At 38.0% G+C, this 20,544-nt stretch overlaps 1 protein-coding gene across 5 annotated transcripts in view; it reads right to left on the bottom strand.

Moving 5' to 3' along the window:
* thrb (thyroid hormone receptor beta) overlaps positions 1–20,544 on the bottom strand; it is a 180,251-nt gene that overhangs the window by 25,532 nt on the left and 134,175 nt on the right. For all 5 annotated transcript variants that reach the window (XM_051872871.1, XM_051872872.1, XM_051872870.1 and 2 more), the window contains 3 exons: positions 15,499–15,550; positions 15,328–15,392; positions 13,985–14,035 (listed from right to left, as the gene is read on the bottom strand). In XM_051872871.1, coding sequence (XP_051728831.1) covers positions 13,985–14,035; positions 15,328–15,334 — 58 coding nt within the window. In that variant the 5' untranslated portion in view covers positions 15,335–15,392; positions 15,499–15,550. The remainder of the gene's footprint in view (positions 1–13,984; positions 14,036–15,327; positions 15,393–15,498; positions 15,551–20,544) is intronic.

Below are 20,544 nucleotides of genomic sequence, written 5' to 3'. Positions count from 1 at the left end.
AAACTAGTATAATGATAATATTTCTGAGATAAACACACGTAAGTTGCTGAATTTATGGACACACAGAAGAAAGCCTTGTCTAGGCTCTGCCTCGGTACGGTATGTTTCAAGCCATTCGTTAGTCTGGCTGTTTGATGAGAAAGAGATTGAATGTAGTTGCAATAAATGCGTTAAAAATCCATCACAGCGAAGGACTATTTTATTCTGCTGCGCTGAACTGCGGAAGAACTGATGACGGCACCGTTTAATGTTTGGTTGACCAATCAGCGGAAAGGGGTGTTTCATTCCCGCCCACATGTAGAGATCAAATATTCAAGTTGTTTATTAATTTTCTACCTCTAAACAAAAAATGAAAAAGGTGAACAAACGGAATCCAGAATCCAATACACAGGAGAACATGAGACAACGTCTCAGAAATGCAGATCAAACATGTGCAAGACTTAGCAAAGAATGACAGAGAGAACCAAAACTTTTATAAACAGAGCTAATGAGGCTAATGAGTAACAGCTGTAGACAGTGATGAAACAGGGCAGAGGATTATGGGGGATGTAGTCTTTGATGGAATGGCAAAAGTCTGTGATAGAGTGCCCCCTGGTAGCTCTCAGGGGCACTCCAGCTGGTGATTGTGACATAGCCCTCCTCCTAAGAAGCAGCTTCCAGATGCTCCTAAGATGGTCATAAAAGTCCAAGAGGGAGGCGGACCAGGGGGTGGGGGTCCAGGTCCGTGGCGTAAAAGAAGAACCAGAGACGAAGGCAGAGCAGGCTGGACAGGTGGCCAGGGTGAAGCAGGTTGGACAAGTGGCCAGGATGGCACAGGCTGGGCAGATGGCCTGGGTGGCATAGGCTGCAAGGGTTGAAGACCCCCACGGCAGAGCAGAAGACCACCACAACAGTGTAGACGGGACTGAAGACCCCCACGGCAGAGCAGAAGACCACCATAGCTGAGTTGATGGGACTGAAGAGCCCCATGGTGGTTCAGAAGACCATCACAGCTGAGCAGAGAGGACTGAAGACCCCCATGCCGAAGCAGATGACCACCACAACACGCAGACCACCACAGCGAAGCAGGTGGGGCTGAAGACCACCAAGGCACTGCTGATGACTGCCACGACAGAGCACGTGGGGCTGAAGCCCACCAAGGCGTAATTGAGGACCACCAAGTGGAGCAGGTGGAGCTGATGACAACCACAGCGGAGCTGAAGACCCACAGAGCAGATCTGGTGGAACTGGAGACCACCACGGCTGAAACTGAAACACAGAATGGTTAGGATTGGCCTCAGAGGCAACGTCAAAACAGGCAGGGAGCTTGAGGGCATTCTCCATGGACGTAATGGGCCCGGCAAGGTGTCTCAGGTTGACCTCTTGATGGAATGGCAAAAGTCTGTGATGGAGTGCCCCCTGGTGACTCTCAGGGGCACTCCAGCTGGTGATCATGACAATTCTTCAGATGCAAAGTTTTAAAGAAAAAAATTTGATAGACAAGCGAAGACGAAAAGAGCAGAATGGACTAAATAAGATAAGGTTGGTGAGCTGTTTGTAAAGTGACTGTAAAGTCTGAGAGAACTGCCAAGTCAATCCCATCTAAGTGCTACAGAAAACAGGATGAAACTTATTTGAATTATATTTGAATGAATTCATTCTGAAAATTGAAATGTGCGGTATACCTGCATTAGAAAATTTCATTTGACTGCTTCCTTAAATTCAAATGATAATTCTAAATCATGTTTACTACCTCGGTTTAAATTTTGGTACTAAATTATAATTTAAAGGGGGGTATCACACACAGTTTCTGATTATCTCATGTTAATCTTGAGTACATATAGAGTAATTTTGCATCCTTCATATCTCCGAAAGGTCTTTAGTTTATATATTTATAAAAGATAGATACACTGTACCGAGTCTTTCCGAAAAAGCCGAGCTCCTGGAGGCATGCCTGCCGTCAATGCCGTGGGCAGAGCTAAAGAGTCACGAGCGCGCGCAGCTTTTGCGTAGAGATCGTCTGCAAGCTGTGACATGCAGCTTTACTCACCACCCGCGATCTGCAAATCCAGCACCAAACTGGGACTTGGTTTGCAAAGCATTCATCACCGCAATCCCGGGAACAAACAAATATACGTGCACCACTCCGTTGCTGCCCCAGAAAAACAATCTTCATCCACTGTTCCCATCTGGGTGATGTGTGTGCGCACGCTTATCAGGGAGAAGTGCCTATACAAGGAATTCTACCCTTTATGATGTGAAACAGGCCATACTCGAAACAAGTTTGGCGAAACATGTCCACGACCGGAAGTAGTATATTTTTATATTATAAGTTTTTTTTTTTTTTGAAAGAAAATAATACCTTGGTTCAGCAGGGTCACATTTTTTGTCCTTTATTTAACCAGGAAAAAAATAAAAAATTCAGAAGTGTCCTAGCCAAGATGAACAGCCACAGATGTTCTCACAATATTATAATGACGAAACAGTGCAATACCAATACATATTTAAAAACATTCCTCCTTTAAAAACATTCTTCCTTTAATAGCTCACAGATAAGATTTAAACATACTTATTGACACCAAAGTAACACTGCTTGTTTTCCTAATTCAGTTTGTACAAATGGAACCAAAAGGGTATACAAGTTCTGTCTGTAATAAAGATACTGCTTGATGTAATTTGGATGCACTACATATTTATTTATTAATATTTACACTGTGTCATCAGCATAAAAATGAAAACTAGCTTTCCTGATGTTAAAATTTAGATAATAAATAAATAATATAAATAGATAATAAAAAGTAGAGGTCCCAGAACAGACGTCTGAGAAACACTCCTCTTAATTTGTAAAAGTGCGGATGAGCGACCTTCCATTAGCACCCATTGTGTCCTGTTCATTAAATAGTTTTAAAACCAGGAGGTAGTGTTATTAGACAATCCTATCAGTTTGAGACTCGATTTCAATATGCTGAAATCAACAGTCCCAAACACAGATAAAAAGTGATGCACAATGATATCCTTTGTCAAGGGCCTTAATAATGTCATTTACGACCTCAATTGCAACTTGGTTTTTCTAAAACCTGACTGATTATGTGATAAAATATTGTGTTCAGTTAAATATGAAGACAATTGTTTACTAATAAGAGTTTTGAAAACTTTCAAAAAAATACAGAATTTAGAAATCAGTTATCCATAGTTATCCATGTTTGTGGGATCTTCTCCTTTTAACAATGGGATAACAAAGGCAGATTTCCCAATTTTTGGAACTTAAAACAAAGCAAAAGATTAAAAATATATGTCAAATGGGCAGCAATAAAGTTTGCAGCAACTGTTTAAAACTAAAATTAATTAAACATTGTTCATATGCATAGCTTTAAGTAGGTCTACCTGGAATAGAGATTCAGGAGCGACAAAGTGCTTATTAAAGCAATCAAGCATTTTTCTGTATTTAATATTTAATGGAATTATCCATTATATATGAGGGAAGCTCTGCAGCCTTTTTTGCCCTGATACTTACTATTTTTTTTTTCCAAAATTGCATTAAAGTTGCAAGTTGTTTCATTTAAAAAAATAATCAGCTTTAACATGGTATTTGAGAGGAGCATGTCTCTTTATAATGAAGTGAGCCCTTTATAAAAAATACTTCCAGGCATACTCCATATCTGGAATCAAAAAAAAAAAAAAAAAAAATTCCCAACCAAACCAAGATCATTAACAAAACCTAGTTCACTAAATTGAGACATACACCGCCTAGTAATAATACAAGGTTTTGTTTTAAGTAATTTTGCATATCTATCTGCAACAGCACAAGGATCGCTAATATCATGTGCATAAACAGCTGCTGAATATCTATGAGGTACATTTGTAAAGACAAGATCAAGATGTGATGATTTATTGGGATTTTAATTAAATTTAATTAAACTGATCACAAGTGACGAAAAAGACATTTATGAAAAATATTTAAATATTTCAAATAAATGCTGTTCTTTTAAACTTTCCAATTTATCAAAGAATCCTGAAACTCAAAAATATTAAGCAGAACAATTGATTTCAACATTGATAATAATAAGAAACATTTCTTGAGCACTGAATCAGCATATTAGAATGATTTCTGAAGGATCATGTTACATTGAAGACTGAAGTAATGGCTGCTGAAAATTCAGCTTTTCCATCACAGGAATAAATTACATTTTAAAATGTTAAAATAGAAAACAGTTATTTTAAAAAGTATAACAATAATAATATTACTGTATTTTTCATTAAATAAATGCTTGGTGAGCATAAGAGACTTCCTTCAGAAGGAAATAAATCACATTAGGGTGTGTTCACACTTGTCATGTTTGGTTCGATTGGTTCGTGAACATTCCCCATCGGGGCAACATTAATTGAAGCGATTTCCATTTTTTTCTCTTTTTAGGTCCGGTATTCTGTCATGTTATAAGTCCAAAGATGATGAAGATAAACCAAGGATTTAAAAATAGCAGTGAGATTTATTTAATAAGCAAACTCCAAGTACAAGCAACACCGGACCAAGAACTGATCAAACTAAGGGATTTAAATACACAAGGATAATGAACTCAAATACAGATAGGCAAGCTAATTAATCAAATGATGAATTGCCTTGACAACTAAGGAGCAAATAGGAACATAGAACAAAGGAACAAAGGGAACAGGTAACTAAGAGAAACAAACTAAAAGTCCATGAAAACTAAAGTAAAACACACAAAGAACATGACAAAAACATGATCTGACTGCAAACTATCAGCTTGGTGAAATGAATGTCCACGTCTGTGATCAGTGTTTACCTGAGCTTGATGACTGATGATCCGAAAATATGTTGACCATTAAAAAGAACAGCTAAACAATCAGTTCAATAAAATATATTGTTTAAACTGTTACTGCTTTGAGTTATTATTTTGCAATAAATGTAAAAAAAAAGAAAAAAAAAAAGAAAAAAAAAAACATTAACTTGAAAACATTTACTTGGTTTTAATAAATAGTACATTAATTACATTCTTAATGTAAAAATACTTTTTTCTTTACATATAAAGAATTTACATAAAAAAATAAATAAAAAAAAAACTGTGAGGTCTCCTCATTTCAGAACACCACTGCACACCACTGATTATCTCCCAGCAATACATTTAAAGTTGGATATATAGTACATTCAGCTTTACACACATACATACAGTACAATCACATACTACTGTATATAGCAAATCTTGGCTATGTGATTGTTTATATCATTGCAAAATTTTAACTTTATTGTCGCCCAGCTCTAATTTGCTAAATACCAAATTTTCTGTAAAGCTGCTTTGAACCATGTGTATTTTAAAAATCGATACAAATAAATTTGACTTGACATGCTTTTTCTGTCATAACGGTTATAAATCTACTGTCATATTTATTCACGAGGTTAGTCCACATACTGCACACAGTAGCCTATACTGTATACTGAAAATAACTGTTGAAGCAGTGCAGTAGTACACCATTCCAAACATCCTTTGTTCCCATTGGGATGGTTTTGACCAGCACTGACTGTACTGGACTTGCAGCTAGGCTGCAATATGCTTTCACTGCCCCCTAGAGGTAGATTATAAAAGTGCATTATATTATATAAACAAAGGCAGTTGTGGCCTAATGGTGAGTCGGAATTGTAACCCAAAGGTCGGGGGTTCGAGCTCAGTACTGGCAGGAAATGTAGGTGGGGGAAGTGAATGAACAGCGCTCTCTTACACTCTCATTACCCACAACTGAAGTACCCTTGAGCAAGGCACCTAACCCAATCGCTCCCCGGGCGCCGCAGCAAAAATGGCTGCCCACTGCTCCAGGTGTGTGTTCACAGTGTGTGTGTTCAATACTCACTGCTGTGTGTGTGCACTTGGATGGGTGAAATGCAGAGCACAAATTCCAAGTATGGGACACCATATTGGCTACACATCATGTCACTTTCACTTTCAATAAATAATAACAAAACTTAATAATTTGCAGACTAATGTAGGGCTGCAACTTCATTTGGGATCATGAATGAAGTATTGCTCAATGATTTCATGTGTCATCAGTGTTATGAAGTCATTGCAAAAGTGTCTCAGAAAAGAAAAGTGTCAGTTAGTTTTCTCAGAAGAAAACCTTTTAACATTTGTTAAAAGGAGATGCCACTTGCTTTAATATTTTGTATCTAATGCAATGGAATTCAGACATTTTTAAATGTGATTTAAGTGCCCAAATATTGTTTTATCTTTATTTTGAAGAGTTTATCTAGAGTTTTGTTAATGAATACAATATAAAATATTAAAACATTAAAACATAAAATTAAAAAATTTCTTTGTGTGAAATGTTTTCTTTGAAGTTTGCTTAATGCTGTCATTAAAAATAAATGACACTTTTGCTTTGTTGTTTAATGCTATGACAATAAGTATCTTAATTATCTAAATGCTTTAAGTGGCCACTATAGGCCAGCATAGTGAACATTAGTATTTTACAACTGATGGCATTAAAGCACAGGACATTATGTTGCAGGCCACCATGAAAGCAACCGTAAAACTGCTCTAGTATCAGCTTGTATTAACTTATTAACTGTGGTGTAGACCAAACTGAGTTTACAGCTATTATACACCCACCCAGAGAGACAGAAAAAAAGACTACATCAAATAATACTGTGTTTCATTAATCAAATTTAAGACTTTTTAAGAACTGCCCAAATAAAACTAATACCGTATGTCCATACAGAACAAACCCATATAATGTCAAAATAAATCCTGTATCTCAGATTATTTTACTTTATTAAACAGGCTGCACCACACATTCAACTGCAAAACAGGGTAACCGCAAGTTAAAAATACTCAAAGACAAGTTTCATTTAATATATGCATATGTTTTGAAATTTCAATTAAATGATAGCCTTTTGAAGTTTAATAATCACATTAATCGATGTCGCAATTCCTCCGTTTTTTTCTCATCTCCAAATCAATGTCAACTTCATATGAGTTATGAACAATCAAAGTCAACAGTTCAACAGTCAACATGAAATTAGAAGTCGACCTTAATTACTATTTTAGTGCATGTTTCTGCACTTAATGTAAATAAGTAATCAGTGTATGTAATTGGAAAGAACGTGTATTATCTCAAAATGTGATCCCGAAACTTGCTTTGTCAACTTTACTTTTTTCTTTTCTGATATTACTTTCTCAGGTGAATAAAATGAAGTCTCTCCCTTTTTTCATTGAATGTACTGATTCACTCAGAAATAGGTCATATTAGTAAGTAAAATGAGGTTAACACTCCTTTATCTCTGACATTATGATCTGTATCCCCTCATAAAACACCCACTATAACAGCACTCCACAAAAGAAAGAAAGAAAGAGAGAGAGAGAGAGAGAGAGAGAGAGAGAGAGAGAGAGAGAGAGAAACTGAGGGAGTTCTAAACTGAAGAAGCAGTAGCAGGTCATGATCCACACAAGCTCTTGAAATTTTACAATTTTTTCACCTCTGGAGTAAGGCAAACCTAACAAAACGTATATCAGACAGAAGATAAAAGCAAGAGGTATATTAAGACAAAAAAAAAAAAAGAAAAAAACAAACAGTACAGTCGGGAGGAGAACTGAAGGAAAACTGGACAAAACAGAAGATACTGGAATCAATTTACATCCAAATAACAGGCAAGACTGAGTCTCCATCTACACTGCATTTAAAAGACTGTTGGAAATTAGTGTGAGACAGAACTGAAGAGAGAGAGAGAGAAAAAAAAAGTTATTTCTTGGTTAAGTGAAATACCGAAACTAGCATAGAAACTAGCATAAAAACTAGCAGCAGTCTTACAGTGACAGTTAAAAAGTGACAGTTACGGAAATCAAAACAAAACAAAACAATGGAAGCCATTGCAGGGGAGCCCCTCCCCCACTTCATCACATACCCACAGACCATCAAGAAAGCCTATAAATACAGCCTCCTGAAGAACAACCCAGAGACTCTAATGGCAGACGTTTCACAAAAAGGGGACAGAGCCATCATCACTAATCTGCTCCTCTACACAACAGACTGTAATGTTTGGTAATCTGTAAATATTACAAAAGTTACAGAAAACTGGGCATCTGTAATGGCAGACAAATTCAAATTTATGAAGAAAATGACACTAACAAGGCATTTCTAACTGTAAACATCTACCATAATGGAACCATAATGTTCCAGGGGACTGAAGCATGCCTCAGCTCTGTCCAGGCAAACTTTACCAGCCTAAAAGCTCTGGCAGAGGCTGAGAAAGGAGCTGCAGGAGACTGTGAAGCCCAGAGCTCAAGAGAGGGGCTGGAGGGGACGGAGCCTAACCCTGCTGACTGTGATTCACAGCTGGAGCAGTCTGTCATTCAGACCAGAAACAGTCTCTCCCTACAAGAGGTAGAGATGGTGGAGCTCAGGGAACTAACACTCTCCCATGCAACATCCATTGAGCGCTTACAACACCTGGAAAATAAACTCAGTCAACTCACACAAGACTTTGAAGCTACTGTTAAGGAGTTAAGAGGAGACATACAAAAACTGCAGCAGGACAGAGAGACCCTGAGTAAAGAACTGAAAACAGTCATGGAGGAGCTGCTGCTCAGAGAGGGAGAAATACAAAGCCTAAGAGAATAGACAGAGAGCCTTACACACACCTGCAAGCAACAGCAGCCCACACTCTGACACCAAAGTCCAGCAATCCAGCAGCAGCACCACCACCACCGACATCACAGACAGAGGCCTCTGAAGGCCCCCAAGAGCAAGATATTGCCCTACAGAATGCAGAAGTGATCATCTTGATTGATTCAAATGGCAAGTTCATCAATGAAAAACACTTTCCTGGCCACAAAACATTAAAACTCTGATGCCCAAAAACAGATAATGCCATAAAACAACTGATCAGGGAAAATTTCGGTGAACCCAGCCACATCATCATCCATGTGGGCACGAATGACCTGAGGGCACAACAAGAGCGAGTGGCAGAATCAGTAACACGGGTGGCCATTAAAGCAACACAAACCTTCCCAACTTCAAAAGTAGTTATCTTCACCATCCTTCTCAGATCAAACTTCCATCCTCGCACCATACAAAAAGTAAACACAGATATCTCACGTAGATGTGCTGAAATGCCAAATGTTCACCTGGCACATAATCCCACACTGGACCTCCACCATTTCCATGACCACGTCCACCTCCATAAAGACAGTGTTCATATGTTTGCTAAAACCCTTAAAGACGTGGCCCTGGGCCGAACCCCTGGCAGCCTCCCAAAAAACACCAGAGCAGCCACTACCCCTCAGCCAGCGAGACGCTTTCTTCACGCAACACCACAAAACATTGTCTCTTCACACTCAGCTCACTCTACAGCCCTTTCCCAGAGGCCTGCACCCTATCACCAACTCACTGAACCCCCATCATCCCGCCACCCACATCCTGCCCCCTACATCTGCATCCTGGACCCCACTGCCCATCGCCTGGACCTCTACACCCTGCTCTCTACCACCATCAGCCTACACCACAGCAACAACACCCTGCACCACAGGACCCTTTCTTCTGGCACCACAACCAAAAAAGACCCAGAGCAGCTCCAGCGAGGAACAACAGCATCTCAGCAGAACAGTGGCCCGGTCCACAACCACAACCACAACGTCCCGAGCAACAGGAGCTGCTGAGTTATGCTGCTGAGTTATGCTGCAGCCCTGAAAGGACCGAGCCACTCCAACCCAGTAGAGATTAAGGACCTTCTCAAACTTATATGTTCTCAAAATTTTATATATATATATATATATAAAAAGTTTACACATGTATACATTGATACTATGTTAGACTTAGGTTTGTATTACTCTAGAGCAGGGGTTCCCAACCACATTTCTGGAGGCCCCCAACACTGCACATTTTGCATGTCTCCTTAATCAAGCACACCTGAATCAGGTCATCAGCTCCTTAGCAGAGACTCCAAGCAAAGCCACTGGAAGGCAAGCCTGCAACCTTTAGCCAAAAAAGCGTAACGGCTAATGCTAACTGGCAGTACGGGCGGTATGCATTGGTGGTACGCAGGGAGGAGTTTTGAACGGTGATACGATAGGTGCCGCACGTGATAAAGTTAGCCGTTACGCTTTCTCCAATGGTAAGAGATACAGACCCTCTTATCTCCCTATAATAATACGATCTCTGCTCCAAGACCAGAAATTGGTGTGTCAGACAAAGGAGACATGGAAAACATGTAGTGTTGGGGGGCCTCCAGGATCATGGTTGGGAACCACTGCTCTAGAGCACTATTAAGATTGTAGAATTGTTAAACTTTTTTGACAAAAATGAGATCATTAATTATTACAATATGGAACATACAGGGTATTTATTCATCCAGTTTTGGTTACAAAACCCAAACCTTAGATTTAAAAAAACAAAAAACATATCAAACACGGACATAATATTACTACAGGAAACTTGGCACAGAACTCATAGTCACACTTTGTCCCTCAAAATACTGTGGGACAAAGAAGAAATCGAAAAATACATTTAAACAGTTAAAAAAGAAGAATCACACATCTGGCTCAAAATCAACAAGCACCTTATCCAAACAACAAAAGACGTGTTCTTATGTGCTCTTTATATTCCTCCCTCTGAATCTCCATACTATAATGAGGACATCTTTGAATCTCTCCACAGTCAAATTAACCACTTCCAGGCCCAGGGAAGTGTGTTAATCTGTGGGGATCTAAATGCCAGAACAGGATCCCTTCCTGACTACACTACAAATAATAGTAATAACTATATTTTTGGACAGAGCTTCCCACAAAACAGAAAAAGCCATCAATGGCAGGGTGAGAGGGGATTCTCTAGGGAGATACACCTACAGTTCATTTCATGGTTGCTCAACAGTAGATTACATGATCACATATTTAGATCCATTCTCTTTTAGAGCATTCACGGTCAAACCACTAACACTCCTTTAAGATCACAGCCAAATTACAATTTATCTAAAAAGGACAAAAAATACTAACATAAATTCACAGCCCAGTAAGCTGTACAACATTAGAGAGAAATACAGATGGGCGCAAAAGAGCACAGAAAAATATGTGACAGCAATGGACCATGCAAAAGTATGCTCACTTATAGACAACTTCCTCGGCAGAATTTATCCTCACGGTAGAGGAGTAAATCTGGCAGTGGGAAACATAAATTATATATTTGATTATTTGGCAACTTTATCTAAGCTCAAATCATCTAAGAAAATCCATAAAACCAAACAAGATAGTGAAAAATGGTTTGATTTAGACTGTAAAACAATGAGGAAAAAATTAAGACAATGATCAAATCAAAAACACAGACAACCAAACGATGCAGATTTGCACCATCAATATTGTAAGGAACTTAAACAGTATAAAAATACACTCAGAAAAAAGAGAGAGCAGTGCATGCAAAATCAGCTAAAAACTATTGAAGAATCTGTAAATTCTAACAAATTCTGTGACAGTTGGAATTCTCTGAATGAAAAATAACATGAACAAACAGTCATACAAAATGGAGACACCTGGAAAAAAAATCACTTTGAACAACTTTATAGCGAAATAAAAATGAACCCAGAACAAATCAAAATATATGAAAAAATTATCAATACGGAACATACAATTGGTAAATACCAAAACCCATTAGACTATCCCATCACAGAAAATGAACTGACTGATAAAATCTAGGCCCTAAATATCTAAAAAGCAAGTGGACCAGATGGCATCCTCAATGAAATGCTGAAGAACACAGAGCACAAATTAAGATTGGCTTTACTAAAACTGTTCAACTTGGTTCTGAGTGTTGGTCATTTCCCTGACACCTGGAATAGAGGACTCATAACGCCCATTTTCAAAAGTGGAGACAAATTCGATCCAAATAATTACAGTGGCATCTGTGTGAGCAGTAATCTGGGGAAGCTGTTCTGCAGTATCATCAACACAAGACTCATACACTTCCTTACAGAGCACAATGTCCTAAGCAAAAGTCAGACTGGATTCTTATCAAATTATAGAACATCAGATCATATCTTCACCCTACATACCCTGATTGACAAATACATTAACCAAAACAAAACCAAAATTTTTGCTTGCTTTGTAGATTTCCAGAAGGCCTTTGATTCAATTTGGCATGAAGGTCTTCTGTCTAAACGTCTAGAAACAGGTATTGGGGGTAAAACATACAACATTATAAAAACAATGTACAATCATTGCACTATTAAAATTGGCAATAAACAAACAGGGTTCTTCACTCCAGGGCGGGGTGTGAGACAGGGCTGCCTACTATCAACGACCCTCTTCAATATTTACATTAATAAATTGGCGAAACAACTAGAACAATCAGCAGCACCTGGCCTCACACTTCATGACTCCACTATAAAGTTCCTCCTGTATGCAGATGATCTGGTCCTGCTGTCTCCAACAGAAGAAGGTCTACAGCAGAACCTGGACATCCTGCATCGGTTCTGTCAGACCTGGGCCCTGACTATTAACCATAACAAAACTAAAGTACTAACATTCCAGAAAAGACCTAGATATCTGGGAAAGAGACACAATTTCACCCTTGGTATGACCAAAATTGATCATGCCAAAAGCTACACATACCTCGGGCTGAAAATAAGTGCAACTGGAAAGCTAAATATGGCCGTGAATGAACTGAAAGAGAAAGCAAGAAGGGCCTTATATGCCATCAAAAAAAATAAATCCAAATTGAAATACCAATCAGAATCTAGCTCAAAATATTCCAATCAGTCATAGAACCTATTGCACTATTTGGCAGTGAAGTTTGGAGTCCTCTTCTAAATCGTGAATTTGACAAATGGGACAAAAACCCAACAGAAGCCCTGCATGCCGAGTTCTGTAAGAGTATCCTTGAGAGTACAGATGAACACACCAAAAAACGCATGCAGGGCAGAATCAGGCCAATATCCTTTATTAATCCACATTGAGAAAAGAGCCATCAAATTTTGGAAACATCTAAAAATGAGTGACCCCATCTCTTATCATTTTATAGCCCTTAAAAACCATGAAATGAGCATTGAAAAAAGCCCCATGATTCAGATGGTCCTGAGGCTGCAAAAACAAACTAACATGACTAACAACAGCCAGCCTCAGGACACTGACACCCTCAACCACAGAATTAGGCCCAACCAAATTATAAAAGCACAAAAAGAAAATTACCTGACTTACTGGACTGAAACAACAGAAAAACAAAATAAACTTGAATGTTATTTGGCCCTAAATAGAGACTACACAACAGCAGAATATCTGAGTACAGTGAAAGACTGTAAATTAAGAAGTATAATGACGAGGTACAGACTGAGCAATCACACGCTGACTATAGAGACGGGAAGATACAGACAGAACTGGCTGCCCAGAGAGAGCCGCATATGCCCGTACTGTGACCAGGGAGAAGTAGAGACAGAGCAACACTTTCTCACCAGCTGCCCTAACTATTAGGAAATCAGAAAAACATTTTATCCAAAATTTGAAATACTTTGCCCTAACTTTATAAAATTAAACAATAAAACACAACTTTAACATTTATTCAACATTTTTGAAAAAAAAAGAGACTTTATCCTACTAGCATCAAGATACATTGATGCCTGACACAAAAAGAGGGATTTGACTAATCAGTAATGCGCTCGCGCACACACACACACACACACACACACACACACACTCACATAAACATATAAACACGCACACGCACATACACACACTGAATTCTAAATTGTTCATAGAATTCTAAAATGTTGATTGATTGTTCTACATATTTTTTTATGCGTGTATATGTACATGTATGTTGATTCACTAAAAATTAGAAATGCTTTGGCAATACATTGTAACAATTGTCATGCCAATAAAGCATACTTTAAATTGAATTGAACTGAATTGAAAGAGAGAGAGAGAGAGAGAGAGAGAGAGAGAGAGAGAGAGAGAGAGAGAGAGAGAGAGAGAGAGAGAGAGAGATGAGAATAAATGGCTGATGGAGGGTATTACTTTACCATTCTGCATGGGCTCATCTTTCCAGCGGGAGGTGCATTTGTCTGCTTGCTCTAAAATAAATGGGAGAGGCATTTTATTACAAAGACGTTTAGAGAAATCGAGGCTGAGGCAGAGACAGCTTGTGAAGACACAATTTGTGAAACAGCAAGTTCAGGGCTCAATAGTAAGGATGTTCTGACGGCCTGGGACCAGTGTGAGAGGTCAAAAAAATCATTTGAGTTTGCAGAGGACACATTCCAACTTGTTTTTGACCAATTAAATAATATTACTATTTAAAATAATGATGATTGTGATGTTTAATGTTATTATCGTTAAATTACAAAATAAGAAATATATTTTAATATTGTAACTATTGTTCTGTAAAATAAGAAATGTAATAAAATACTTTCATTTTATAGTAGACCTGTAAAATTACAATACTAATGTTTATGTCTTAATTTCAACCATTAAACCATCAAGTACTTATTTTGACTGGTTGCTGGCAAATGGATTTGCAATGCTGGTTTCAGAGTGAATCTTAGGGAAGCACTGTATTATGGGTCGCACGTTTGTGCATGAGCTGTGCCACACTGGAGCCGGTAGCACATATAAGACATTAAGCCATTTCGTGATATTGTTTTTATTTTAATACATTGCATCTCTAATTTTGATTCATATTTAAATCCTAAAATACTGTTTGTCAAATGATTTACTGTTTGTAGCTACAAATCCAAAAAAAAGAGCAGAAAAGTGTAATCCTGTATTACTTTATTGCAGCAAAAAGACAACAAATCTGTCAGTACTACACAATAAGTCTCTTATTTAAGTCTCTTAATTCTGCTTTTTTCTTTATTTCTAAATGTCAGGTGATGTATGTTTAACAGGAGATGACATCAATGTAATGATGTAATCATCAATTTTCAAAGTTATTCATGTAAGCTCTAATGGTAATCTTGATTATTTATTTGATTAATTGCGCAGCCATAATGCAAGCCTCATAAGTGAGTTGCTGAGTGTTTCAAATAACTTACACGCAGGGTTTGAATTGGGATTTTAGAGGTTGGGGAGCACAAAGATCTTGAAGTGATACTGGAAGTAGTGAAAATTAAAAACAAAAATTTTTATATGTACAGTAGATATAAAAAAAAGTTTACCCAATAACACTTCTTAATCCGGAACATAGTGTACACATACAAAACATAACAGAGAAATAAAGATGGTGGAACATCAATCCAGATTTCTCTGTATAAAAAAATAAAAAAATCCATGGGATGCTGCCAAGAAGGAAGCTGTCTATGCAGAATGTATAGATTTTGGAACAGAGCCAAAGTGTGTAGTGTGTTTTAGAATTTTATGACATTACCTGACATACTGCTGTATATTAGACCTTAAACTTCATTCTTTTGTCATCCACGGACTCACTGATATCTGACAGAGAAACAGAATATAGTCAAAAGAAGAATGACAAATAAGAAGAAAAACAGAGCAGAATGAATGCAGTAAAAATTACACAACGAATGTTGCTTTGGCCCACCTTGTTCTTTGTGATATCGGAGTCGTCCCAGAGTGGTTTGGAGCAGCAGAGGCTGAGGAAAACACAAACAATGAGAGAGTCACACTTACAAAATGCAAGGAAACGGTCTTCATCAGAGGAGGGCAAATAACAATATGCATTAAACATTGGACACAACAGGAGCCCCAAAAACTACATTAAACTCTGCATGTTATTAGTGGGGTTATTGGTAGTTCAAGCACTGCTATTACATTTTCTCAGCCTTAGGGATAGTGATTTGAATAAAGTAGCGCTGTCAATTAAGGGCTGCCGGTACTGAGACTTGAACCCACGACTTTCGGGTAACAAGTCCGACTCTCTAACCATTAGGCCACAACTGCCCTGGGTGTGCTCTTTGTGTGCACCTCTTCTCTGTAGGCCATCTCATCGTTGTCGATGATGGCCTACCACCATTGTGTCATCAGCGAATTTGCTCATGACATTGGAGCTGTGTGTAACTGTACAGTCATGTGTGTACAGGGAGTACCGGAGTGGGCTAAGAATGCAGCCCTGAGGAGCACCAGTGTTGAGGGTCAGCGCACCTTGTATGCAAATTGTATTCACTCACCACGGCACATGTGCTGTTATTGACGTGACAATAAAAGTGATTTGATTTTTTATTTGATTTAGTTTACTTAAAGGAACAATATATAAAGTTTCGTCGCTAGAGGTTGCCTATTCAAAACAAGGGCGTAGCTTAATGATGCCAAGGTTGAGCGAAGAATCTTGGGAGTTGTCATCTTCACCTTACAGCCGGTGGAAAAGAATCGGGACGGGACTTGGGCAGAAATCATGTCCATGGTTGAGATTATTAACATTACTGTAGTATGAAGCAGAGCAGGGCCAAGTGATGTTGGAGCTGAACGAGGCCGCTGGAGTGATTGCCAGACGAACACGACACACGCCTTTATTATGCCACAGTCATTAGTTCCGCTTCTTCCGGTCAAGTGTATGTGGGGTAACACAGTACTGTTTTATCATATTAGATACACTGACTGTGTGCTGAAAATGATTTTATAACATTACTCTGAGCGTTCGCGTATAATACAGTATAATACAGATGAATAAATGATAAAGCTTGGGTTGCTGAACATTAGATCCCTTTATTTTTAAAAGCACTTATTGCAAATAATATGATCACAGATTATAAACTAGATGTGCTGTGTTTGACAGAAACCTGGTTATAAACATGAGCCTCGTCTGAAAGGCAAAGGGGGAGGTTGTTGCTGTAATTTATAGTAATATCTTCAGTAGTATTTAGAAGTCTGGCTTCAAATACAATTCCTTCAAAGTGATGGTGCTTTATGTAACGTTATGTAGTGTAAATGATAAATCCCATTTGACATTTGGGCTGGCTACTGTATGCTGGCCACCAGGGCACCATACAGACTTTATCAAAGAATCTGTTGATTTTCTATCTGAGTTAGTACTGGCTGCGGATAAAGTCCTGATTCTTGGTGATTTTAATATCCACGTATATAATGAAAAAGACACATTGGGATTGACATTTACTGACATTCTAAAATCAACTGGAGTTAGACAACATGTGTCAGGACCCACTCATTGTCGTAATCATACTTTAGATCTAATATTGTCACATGGGATCGATATTGATGCCGTTGTAATTCTGCAGAAGAGCGATGACATCTCAGATCATTATCTAGTCTTGTGTATACTACATTTAGCCAAGGCTGTAAAACTGACTCCCTGTTACAAATATGGTAGAACTATCAAATCTACCATTAAAGATTGCTTTATAAATCCTATATATTGCTTTATAAATCCTATAAATAAATTCCTGATCAGTTTCACTTCTTCAGCATACCAGATATCTTAGAAGAACTTGATGTTCTCTTTTCTAGCACATTAGACACAGTTGCTCCTTTGCACTTAAAGAAGATTAAGGAAAATAGTCCAACGCAGTGGTACAGCGAGCACACTCAGTCCCTTAAGAGAGCAGCCAGAAAAATGGAGTGCAGCTGGAAGAATAGAAGCTGGAAGAGTTTTTTGCATTTCGTGGAAAGAAAGCATTTTTGCATACAGAAAGGCCTTAAAAACTGCTAGATCTGCTTATTTTTCAACTCTTATCATCAGATCGTGGTTGTATCTCTCTATTAGTGAGACATATCTTGATCGAGACATATTCTCTCAATGACAAATGCGGAACAGTTAGTTCATGTGTTCATGACCTCAAGACTAGATTATTGTAATGCTCTACTGGGGGGTTGCCCTGCACGCTTAATAAACACACTACAGCTGGTCCAAAACTCAGCAGCTAGAGTTCTTACTAGAACTAAGCAAGCTCTTAACTCTATATAGTGTAATGCGTTCTCAGAATTCTGGCCAGTTGATAATACCTAGAACATCAAAATCAACTGCAGGCGATAGATTTTCCTATTTAGCACCTAAACTTTGGAACAGTCTTCCTAGCATTGTTCAGGAAGCAGACACACTCTGTCAGTTTAAATCTAGACTAAAAACACATCTCTTTAACCTGGCATACACATAACACATTATCAATTTATATTTTCACAACTATTAAAGGATTGTTAGGCTGCATAAATTAGGTCAGGCGGAACTGGAAACACTTCTTATACCACCCCATGTACTAGTTACATCATAAGAAGAATGGCATCTATGCTAATATTAGTCTCTCTGTTTATCCCAAGGTTTACCGTAGTCAGCAGGACCCAGGCCATACCCAGATCAGATGGAGGACCTGCGCCTAAACACGAGCACAACACATCCCTGAAATGTCAGCTAGATTGTGTCAACTAGACCATTCCCTGTGAAGACCTCATCGAGACAACAGCCAGTGGCACACATCCCCAACAAAACCGTTTCCATACCGGCGTGATGAATCCGATCTTCAACCAGACGGAACTGGATTAAATATTTTGACTGTTCCGATCCCAATCTGACTTATGACCTGTAATGCTGCCTGAATCATAATCATGCACTGTTCATTGCTGGCCAGCGGAGAACTGGCCCCCTGACTGAGCCTTTTTTTTTTTTCTCCATTTTTGTCAACTGATGGAGTTTGGGTTCCTTGCTGCTGATGTCTCTGGCTTGCTTAGTTGGGGACACTTGATATTCAACAATGTTTTTGATCTGCCTGCATTGACACCATTGTATGAGAACTGAACTGAGCTGGACGATGACATCATCCAGAGCTGCTGTATAGATAAATTAACTAAATTAATAACTAATGATTTTTACAATGGAATGAATCAATGCCAAACTTATTTAAGTTGGACAATGAAACCATTTTCTTCTAGAACTGCTGTACAGCCAAAATGAGCAAATACAGCTTTATTAGTTCATGTGCATCCATACTCTCATTTTCTTCATAATTTTCATGATCTTTATTAGTTCATGTGCATCCATACTCTCACTTAATTCATAGGCAGTGACACACAAATGAAATAGGTTATAGTATACACAACCGGGAAATTGTAACGTGTGCGCATGAGAAACGTTTCTCGTGCGCACTCGAAAGTTTCTTGTGAGCAAGCAATACATTTCTCGTGCACACGCGAAAGTTTCTCGTGAGCACGCAAAAGTTTCTCGTGAGCACGCAAAAGTTTCTCGTGCGCACACAAAACTCTGTAAATTTTTTATTTTTGCAAAGGTCCCTTTGGGGGCTCTGTACAAACAGTTGTTCCCTTGTCTAAAAAAATCAAAACATAAACAAACGCACTCCGTCCGAGGTGCAAGTCAAGAAAGATAAAGATAAATCTAAATGTATATGAAAGATATGACTGTACACTCACTTGCAGAAAGTTTTATTCACCAACATTTCGGCACAAAGCCTTTGTCAAGGCTTTGTGCCGAAACGTTGGTGAATAAAACTTTCTGCAAGTGAGTGTGCAGTCATATCTTTCATATACCCTTGTCTAAAAAAACACATAATATATTAAATTAAAGTCTTTGGTGTTTCCATGGTTTCTACAAAATAAAAACAGAAATCGAGGGTAGCGCAGGTATGATGTCACTGATAGGCGACGCACGGATATGGTCCGTGTCCTGGTTAAAATTGCTTATTTCTCTAGATTTAAACATTTTTGGAAACATCTGGGATAACGGAAGTACACAAGTCAACAAAATATATAACATTGTTCTAGTGGTTTTTGAATATTTGAATCCAAAAATCTTACATATTTTGCCTTTAAATACTTTTTAGCACATTTTTTATTTTATAAAAGTACACTTTGAAGTATACTCTCAGTAAACTAATAGTTTAGTAGTTTTATACTTTAAGTATACTTGTAAGTTTTCTTTAAGTGAACTTAACATAATACTTATTTACTATTTAGGTATTATTTTTGCACTTTAAATATACTACGTTCCTATTTAGGTATTAATTTTTATAATTGAGATATTTTATTTTTATACTTGAGACCTATACTTGGCACATTTTTTTAGCCTCTGCCTTAATATAATTTTTTTTTATTATTCTTATTTAACCCCCTCAAAAAAGCATGTTTTAACCCATTTTACGCTTGACATTGCTGTGATAGTTGCTGCTAAGAGAAGGCACCACAGAGAACAGAGAACAGAGAACGCGTGATAGAAGAGAGAGAATTTCTCGCATTATTTATTGGCAGAAGAAATTATTCATAAGGGCTTTTATCATGTCTTTGCCTAGCCACGTTTCTTTTTTTTCTTTTTTTTAAATTTGCGCTGTTCTTGATAGATTACGCATTGTCAGTAGATCACCCACAAGAAATTTCTACTCCCATCAGTGCTTTTATAGGATTCCGGTCTCACGCTAATTTGCCCTAGTAAATCTGTCCCCTGAAATCTAATCTGAATTAGACTTATTCTGTGATGTTTTTTCTCAGTAAATGTGGTTTGTTGAGGTGCATTACTCGTACTAACAGTTGGGGCTAGACTCACTGTAAATATATTCTTCACAAAAACATGCTTTGCATTTAGGTGATACTTCAAGTAATTGTACTTGTAATTAAGTTAACAAGTTGACTGACAGCCCTAATTAGAAAATCTGTATTTCATTTACAGTACTGA

This window comes from Ctenopharyngodon idella, chromosome 19, assembly GCF_019924925.1.
Source record: "Ctenopharyngodon idella isolate HZGC_01 chromosome 19, HZGC01, whole genome shotgun sequence".
Lineage (NCBI taxonomy): Eukaryota > Metazoa > Chordata > Actinopteri > Cypriniformes > Xenocyprididae > Ctenopharyngodon > Ctenopharyngodon idella.
Note: the sequence above shows the minus strand (reverse complement) of the source record. Positions and strands in the feature narration are given on the sequence as shown.